This window comes from Manis pentadactyla, chromosome 2, assembly GCF_030020395.1.
Source record: "Manis pentadactyla isolate mManPen7 chromosome 2, mManPen7.hap1, whole genome shotgun sequence".
In the NCBI taxonomy this organism is placed as follows: domain Eukaryota; kingdom Metazoa; phylum Chordata; class Mammalia; order Pholidota; family Manidae; genus Manis; species Manis pentadactyla.
Window position 1 is genome coordinate 205,026,918 of NC_080020.1, and position 8,540 is coordinate 205,035,457.

The 8,540-nt window shown below is 39.4% G+C and overlaps 1 protein-coding gene across 3 annotated transcripts; it reads right to left on the reverse strand.

Moving 5' to 3' along the window:
• Positions 1-2,376: 2,376 nt before the first annotated feature.
• GEMIN6 (gem nuclear organelle associated protein 6) lies at positions 2,377-7,660 on the reverse strand. 3 transcript variants are annotated; one of them, XM_036931649.2, is made up of 3 exons: positions 7,550-7,660; positions 6,830-6,973; positions 2,377-4,542 (listed from the first exon to the last, which is right to left on the reverse strand). In XM_036931649.2, the coding sequence occupies exons 2-3, from the start codon at positions 6,952-6,954 to the stop codon at positions 4,167-4,169; spliced, it is 501 nt and encodes a 166-aa protein (XP_036787544.1). In that variant the 5' UTR covers positions 6,955-6,973; positions 7,550-7,660; the 3' UTR covers positions 2,377-4,166. The 3 variants fall into 3 exon arrangements, with proteins under 3 accessions (XP_036787544.1, XP_036787545.1, XP_036787546.1); XM_036931650.2 differs by having other exon boundaries at positions 7,522-7,615; XM_036931651.2 differs by lacking the exon at positions 7,550-7,660 and adding an exon at positions 7,184-7,494.
• Between the last annotated feature and the right edge of the window lie 880 nt (positions 7,661-8,540).

An 8,540-nucleotide genomic window follows, 5' to 3' on the forward strand; every position in this document is an offset into this window, starting at 1 on the left:
GGCTTGTATCTTACCCCCTTCGCGAGGCGCTGGGTTCTCACAGGTGTGGATGTAGTCTGGCTGTTGTCCTGTGTCTTCTGGTCTCTCTTTTAGGATTAGTTGTATTTGTTGTATTTTCAAAAATATATATGGTTTTGGGAGGAGATTTTCGCTGCTCTACTCACGCCGCCATCTTGGTTCTCTCCCCTTTTAATAACTTTTGCCTCACTCTGTCCTTGGGTTTCAAATATAACAAAAATGTCTGTTAACCTTTCAAGTAAGGCTTTTGTCCATAGAGGTTGGTTATAACAAATGCAAGATCTTACCATATTATACAAAGACTATAAAGAAATTTCCTCACGGGAGAAAACGTAGTTTTTGTTTGTTTTGAAGCAGAGGTTCTCAGCTGGGAGCAATTTTGCCTACCAGGGAACGTTTGGCACTATCTGGAGATGCCACACTGGGAGAGTATTTCTGGCATCTAGTGGTTAGAAGCCAGGGATGCTGCTATATTCTGCAATGCCCAGGACATTGCCTGAAAAAACTACCAGCCCACAATGTCAGTAGTGCCAAAGGAGGGAAAACCTGTTTAAACAAAATGAGATAGGTAACCATGTACGAAGTCTAGCCTGTAGTTTTTAGTCAAGATATAATGGCCATAGTCATCTCTGAAAATGTAAATATGTTTGGAATAACAAAACAAAAGCTCTGCCACATCACCCTGAACAAACATGTACTGTCTGAGTAAGAGCTTATGATTACTTCATGTTGTTATAAAAGATGCAGAGTACTTCAGTATTTGAGGAAGTCGTATGTACAAATGGGAAGAGCCATGCACAAATAGGTAGAAATACCTTTGAAAACATATTCTACCATTAAATTGGGTTTTTTTAAATCTCTGATTTTGAAAATGTGAAGGTAAGTTAAAACATGGGTTTTGAAAATATGATTTGGGACACTAACACTGCTAACACTTGCCGATGCAAAATCAAGTTCTCATGGGACCCACATGAACTCAAAATACACACACACACACACACACACACACACCACTACTTTATCTTTGTGCAAAATCAAGTTCTCATGGGACCCACATGAACTCAAAACACACACACACACACACACACCCCACTACTTTATCTTTGTGTTATTTGAACAGAGTCCATAGACTTTGGCCAATATGCTAAACACAAATAGGGTTAAAAAAAAAAAAGGAAGGGTACAGGGCTCTACAGGTATATGACTGCAAAATGTTTATATCTAACATGAAGCCTAATTAATAATTTCTAGGCTTAATAATAATAATAATTTCTAGACTCATTTTTATAGTTTGAACTGGAAAAAATCAGTTTGTTTTAGGGCTTGATGATTATTAGTAAGAGTACCAAACTGAATGTCTTTATAGAGATGTCTTTATAAATCAGGAACCGTGCTACACAATGGGCACCAAGGGACTCACATGTGAGGAGGAAGCCGAATCACTAATTACAGACCTGGCACAAAACAATCTTTAATGATAAATGTTTCTGTTGGTGCCACCCTTTTGTCTCTGAATTCACCTGTGTACTTTCCCATTTAAACCACATCTGTCTCCATAATAGTAAGGAAGACAGGAGAAAACTTTTGGAGGTGATGGATACATTGCTGATATAGATTGTGGTGATGGTTTCACAGGTGTATACTTATCTCCAAACTCAGCAAGTTGTGTACAGTAAATATGTACAGGTTTTTGTATGTTAATCATATCTCAATAAAGTGGTTTTTTAAAAACCCAAATACATTCTATTTGGCAGTAGAAGCAATTACGTATATGTAATTACAGTTCTTCACTGCTCTGATTTCTCCCAAAATTTAAGCATAAGTTATAGTAATCTTTAGCCCTGTCTTGAACATTCCAGAATCTACTTCAAGAGGGTTCATGAAGTTTCCATCAGTTCTCATCAAATAAGATTGTGAATGTTTTAAAATTTTCAATAGTATTTTTTTCAAAAATAATTCATGGAAAAACCTATTTCAATCATAATATCTTTAGGAAAAAATGGAGAGATTTAGGAAATCAGATGAATGGGCTAGCAAAAAATACTCAGTGAAAGTTATAACCTTTTGTTTTAAAGTATTTTTGAAACCAACTGTGCTCAAAGACTGCCCTGGCTCCCATCTCCAGCTGGCAACAAAGCAGAGAGCCAACTTTGGAGAGGAATCTCCCTCTGGGAATCTGGAATCAGAGGGATCTCAAACAGGTGAGTAAACTCCTGGGGAGCATCTTCTCTGAGGAACTGGTCGAGGCAACTCCCTAAACAGGCAGGTTTCCATGGCAGAACCAGAGCATTTACCCGCTGCAGCACTCAGGTTGCAGGCAAACTGTGTATAAACAATCAGGATTCAGTTGCCAAGAAAGTCTGTGTCCTCAGCTTATTAGTCTGACAGCAAATAATCTACCAACACACCAATGCCCTTGCCCTGGGCCAAGGCTCACCCGACATGCTGTGGATCATTTCCCACATGGCTTCTCACCTCTCAAGGCCTCCCTCATTTTGGCAGAATAGTTTCCCTTAAATTTCTTTAGTTCTTATTCCCCTTCCCCTATTTGCTTTCTGAAGACATTACAGGGCTTGAAGGGGAGTGTCTTGGTCAACAGGGAAAAAAGGCTTTGTGCTAAGTTTCACTTTTAGGAACATGGAACTTTAAAAGGGAAGGACTTTTGTTCCTCTGAAGTTTCTAAACCACTTTTGCAGGTGTGGTCTGGGACAGACAGCATCACCATTATCTGGGAGTTTGTTAGAAATGCAAATTCCTGGGCCCCAACCTGCCCTCCTGAGTCAAAACTGATTGGGAGGAGGGTCTCCACCATCTGTGTTAACAAGCTCCCTGGCTGCTTTCAATACTCAAATGAGAAGCACTGGGATACAACCTGTTATAAACGACACAGAACAAAACAGCTTTGTTAGCAAACTGCATCACAGACTCCCTAAACCCTGCTTATTTTAAAGTAATTTTTCCAAAAGGTAGCAATTCTTTTTTTGTATGTATGACAAGGGACATGAAAACTGAAAGAGCTGTTTTACATTGGCATCTTTTGCAGGTAGCTTAGGGAGAAGTGTCACTTCAGCCCCCTGGCAGCCTCAGGGACCTTGCCAGGTTACAACTGCCAAGGGAAGTTAGCCTTGGGAGGGCAAAGACCCCTGGTGTTCAAGGAGCAAACTTTTTCTGTAAAAGGCCCTATTTTTGTGTAAATTTAAGTCATATGTTTTGTTACAATGCTCAACTCTATAGCACAAAAGCAGCCACAGACAATAAATAAACTAGTGAGTAGGGCTGTGTTCCAATAAAACATTAACAAATGGAGGCAACAGGCTGGATTTTTCCCAAGGGCTCAAAGTTTCCTAACCCATCCTGGCAGGTCACGGGCTTAAGATTCTCATCTGATGTGGGAACCTTGGGGTCACTCTAGACATGCCCCTGAAAAGACTCCCAAACTAAATCTGAGGTGCCTTTCCAGGCCAGAAACCTCCATGTGAGAGTCCCAGCCCGACTGGCTTCCTGTATTCCCTCCCCTCAGTGAAGCTGACCAGGGGAATGGACGTTATAGGCAAGATGCATTGTACTCTGAAGTCTGGGCTGAATCCACCTGGCAAAGGAACTGGGTTGAACTCAGCAGCAGAGTATCTATCACATTCACCTTTTTCCTCAGAGATACCAGCTGGTGCTCACTTTAGAGGCTTTGAGTTATGAGGTTTATGTGTTAAGATTTTACTAATAGTTAAAACTTTCAAGTTTCAGCCAAAAAAGTATATACTCTGATTCAAAAAAAAAAAAGATAAACATTGAAAATCAGACATATAGTTAGTGCAAGGGACTTAAGACATTTTATATTGAATCTAACATGTTCCTTTTTTTCCACTACCTTTCTTGAGTAACAAAAACACAGGTGTACCCCCATCAAAAGACTCTTACATTTCTTATGTCCTTGTGCTGATTGTTTCATGTGACACTATCCTTACCATAGTTCATGTATTAGCACTCATAATGCACGTCTTTGATTTTCTCAGCACAGTAAAGAATTAAAATTCACACACACTTGTGTTGCCTTTAAAGTCCTGTAATAGATGGACTGAATGTTCAAAACATTTTATGAAGGAAAAAATAAAAGTCTTATTTCAGTCACTGTGTCCATAATTCTTGGCCTTTCACTGGGAAGCTGCAAGATGTCCTTGAATAAGATCCTGAACACGGGACAGAATGATCTCATTAGAACTGCTGCAATTCTCTGGACCATATGGTGGGTCTATAGTCAGGACCCCAGCCACACAGAGAGTCCTTTGTGAATCTCCCTGTTCGGTGATGGGGATGTGGTTCTTCTCAAGCCATTTCTTTAGGCTGTTCTTCCTCTTCTCCAGATCCTCAGGGCTGTATGCCTTGCAGTCTCCTGACATGAACAAATGACTCAGCTTCTCTCTCACTCTAGGGTCACCTTCATTCACGGTTTCAACAGTCTGCACAGCATGTCCCATAAGTCCAGTCACAGACATGCCGCCATCTTCAAGGAAATTCACGAGGACAATACTTGGGAGGAAAAGTAAGTTCAAAGCAGATTTGTAAAAGTAAAACCTGAAGGCCCATAAAAATATGGAAGAAGCAATGGAATGAGAGGCATCATATACCCCAATAGGTCTTGGAATACTAGGGAATGTTCTTCCCTGTTTAAAATTAATCCTCTCATCACCAAATGTTTTTCGCTTGTTTAATAAGCTTCACTGAGGGCCCTACACATCTGAATTTTTTCTCCAGCCTAAAGCTAACCATTGAGGGATTTAGTTAAAGCATAACTTAGCATTATGAATGGCTTAAATATGTATTAGAAAAGAAAAAAGGGCTCAGAGTTAACTTTTAGAGTTAAAAAACAACTGAATAAAAAAAAAAACTGAATAACTCCCCTTTAAAGCGGACCAAAGAAAACAACAAGCACAAAATTAATGAAACAGAAAGCAAGAGTTAATAAGAGGACTGTCAAAGCCAAGTTGGTTCTTCGAAAAAAACATAAAATTCATTAAACTCAGGCAACATTACTAATAAAGAAAAAAGGCACATGTAAATAATATTAGGAATAAGGAAGCAAAGATTAACAGTATAAAATATTAAGAATAAGTTTATGCCAATAATTTTGAAACTTAAAACAGAAATCATCCAAGAAAATATAAATTACCATTCACTCAAAAAGAGAGAATGTAAATAGTACTGTATCTTTTTTTTCTTTTTTCACTAAAGTATCACTGATATACAATCTTATGTTGGTTTCAAATTACAACCCAATGGTTCAGCAGTTACCCATATTATTAAATTCTCACCCCATCTTTGCAGTTACTATCTGACAACACAGAAAGATGTTACAGAATCATTGACTATATTCTCCATGCTAATAGTACTGTATCTTTAATAAGAACTGAATAAAAGTTTAACATCTACTCTTGGTGGAAGGAAAAAAGATCCAGCAATTTTACTGACAAAGTCTATATACTTTTCAAGGATGATATTTCTAACCAAACCAAATTCTTCCAGATACTATAAAAGGGAGACAATGCCTCACCCCATCTGATGATGCTAAAATAACCTTGATATCAAAAGCAGAGAAGGGGATAATTAAAAAAAAAAAACAAGCTAATCTCACTCATGAATACAAATGCAAAAATCCTAAATAGAATATGATAGGATATGATGTAGTATGAAGGGAATTTCACTTCTGTGGTTTTCTTCCCCAAAACTTATAACCTCATTGTATTTATGAAAAAACATCACACAATCCCAAATTAAGAGACATTCTACAAAATACCTGCACTCTTCAGAAGTGTCAAGGTCATGAAAAATAAGGAAAGACTGAAAATCACAGATTGGAAGAGATTAAAAAGACATGATAATTAAGTAATGTGGGATCCTGGACTGGATGCTGGAACAGAAAAGGGTCATTAGTGGAAAAGTGCTAAAATCCAAATGATTACAGTTTAGTTAATGTAAATTTTAGTCTGACAAATGTATCATAGTTATATGTAAGATGCCCACATTAAAGAAAGCTGGATAGATGGGTACTCTTTGTACTTTCTTTTCTGTAAATCTCAAATCATTTCCAAAAAATAAAAAGTGTGTGTATGTATCACCACCTTTGAAGTAGTCTTGCAAAAAATCAATCTGATATGAATACCAGTTTAAAGGAAATAGGATTAAAGAACATGTTAAAAACTACACACATGAAATGCAATGACTTAAATCTAGAATGTGTTCAATTCCATAAGACATATGACTTCATTTCTTCAAGAAATAAATGACATGAAAACATATGTAGAGTTATAGATTAAGATACTCAAGAGACTTAACAACCAAATTGATAAACCAATATGAAAAGATACTTTTGAGACAATCAGGCAAATTTGAACATAGAATGAAAATTAACTAATTATTAAAGTTATTACTTTCGTTAGGTATTACAGTGGTATTAAAGAGTCCTTATCTACTAAGATATATTGAAGTATTTATGAACAAAATTGCATGATGTCTGCAACTGGCTTTAAAATATCTGGAAGAGGGGGTAAGGTGTTTTCTATACTAGTTTCTTTACATTTGTGTTATGTGAAGTTTTCCAATAAAAATAAGAAAAGAAGTGTCTCATTTCTACAAACTTGGCTGGTCTGACAAAGTAATCCATAGTTAGAACAGCAGTTAGATTCAAAGGCAATAAAATTCTTATGTGGGCATTATTAGCCTTTCATTCATCTGCTTTTCCATTTATCAGAGTTTGGATATGACATGTAGGTGGCACAAAGGGGTGTCATGATTTCAGGGAGGCAGGATTCATACTCACTTGGCAGAGACTGGGTCTGTGGTTAAAACCCATCCTTTATATTCCTTCTCACTGGCTGTCACTCTGACTTCCTTGTAAGTGTAATCTTGCCATTCTAAGGGGCCTTTCTTCATCCATTCTGTCATGGCTGCCTGCTGGCTAGATCTGAAACCACCACCAGTTCGGGTTAATACGTTTCACACAAGCACATGTCTTACCCCTAATCTCGGTCCTAGAGATAGCGAACATCCGTGATTTGCCTCAGGAAAAAAGTTAGCATTACAGTTCAGTCTGAAAGCCAAGGGACACCGGGTCCCCGCAGAGCCCAGCCCGGGGGTAGCTCGTCTGGCATACTTATATTCCATCCCGCAATACCTCCCCAGATCGCTTTCACTCTGGCTTTGAACTCTGGGCTGCGGGTGCTAAAACGCTTTAACTCTGTTCTCCTTCGATCAAAAGAGCTGACTCCACACAACTTCTAGCCAAAACTGATAAGGAAAACTCCTCTTATATCCACCCACTTGCTCTTTGGCTCAGTGTCTCCGTTGGATCCCGCCACAAGAAGGCCCCGGATTTCTGACAATTTCCTCTTAAAATCTGTATGGGAGGATGCTTAACCGAGGGACAGCAGCTAAGACTAGAGCTCAGATTCCCTGGCCTCGCCTGCAGCCGTATGATACCTAGAGCTATGCTCAGACCTAGGGTTACTTAACATTTAATGCTGACAAATGAGAACAATACCAGCCAGAAGTTAACGCGCTGGGTACTCAGCAACCACGCTGTGGAGTCTCTCGAGCGAAGCCCGCCATGATCCAGCATGCTTTGCCGCATGTCGTCACTTCCTTCCCCCAGGATCCTCTGTTTTGTAGTCCTTGGCCTTGGGCTCACACTTAGAGATCTGAGTCGCGGGGCCTGGCTTGAGGGAGGCCGGGTGCGGGGTTCCGGTAGGGCGGAGAGCCTGTGTAATAGTGATAAGCCTCCCCGCCCCGCTCCACTGCCACAATGGGTATTTCAAGTTTTTGTTTCTAAAGAGGAAGGGTCTCGGGCCAGCTCCTTGTTGACATTAGATGCGGAAATACACCTTTGCTGTGGAATCCAAGCACACGAACCTTCTAGGTGAATCCTAAAGCTCTACAAGTGTAAGTTAAAGTGCCTGAGAGAAGAGCCAAGGTATTTCTTCTTTGTTTGGCCTGTGTAAGGCAATTATGATGCCTGTTTCTTTAGGATGTGGCCTTGGTACAGTCCTGCAGGGAGTACAGAAGCCGGAAAGAAAAGCGCAGGATTGGGTTGAATTCCACCTAGCAGACCACTCACTATAAACGGGGTACCCCTCCTTTCCCTACCTCCACTCCCCACCCCCAGTGGAAAATGCAAAGACTCTTCTGCCACAGATTTCTGGTCACGTGCTTAGTTGGCTTCTGGCATGATCCAGAATATTTTTTCAGACTGTGATACTGAAAAAACGGTACAAGGTGATAAATGTTGAGTTTCTGCAAATGTGAACACCAAGGGAGATTTACAAAAACTGAACTGGAGGACTGTCGAAGCACGATCTAGAAAACATTGAAAATTTTCCTATACTACTTAGCATTTGAGTTCCATATAATCCTTAAAAGTATATTGATTCTTACTATCGTCTTTTCAAATAATCCTGCAACCTTCACCCATTGAATGACTGATTATATTAATGTGGCTTTAGTGGATTAAAGTAGCTTTTAGCAGTTAAGGTCCT

Coding starts and splice junctions, on each gene's coding strand:
- GEMIN6 (XM_036931649.2), bottom strand. CDS start 6,954: ATGACAGAATGGATGAAGAAAGGCCCCTTAGAATGGCAAGATTACACT. Junction 4,543..6,829: donor ACAGACCCAGTCTCTGCCAA/GTGAGTATGAAT, acceptor TTTCCTCCCAAG/TATTGTCCTCGTGAATTTCC.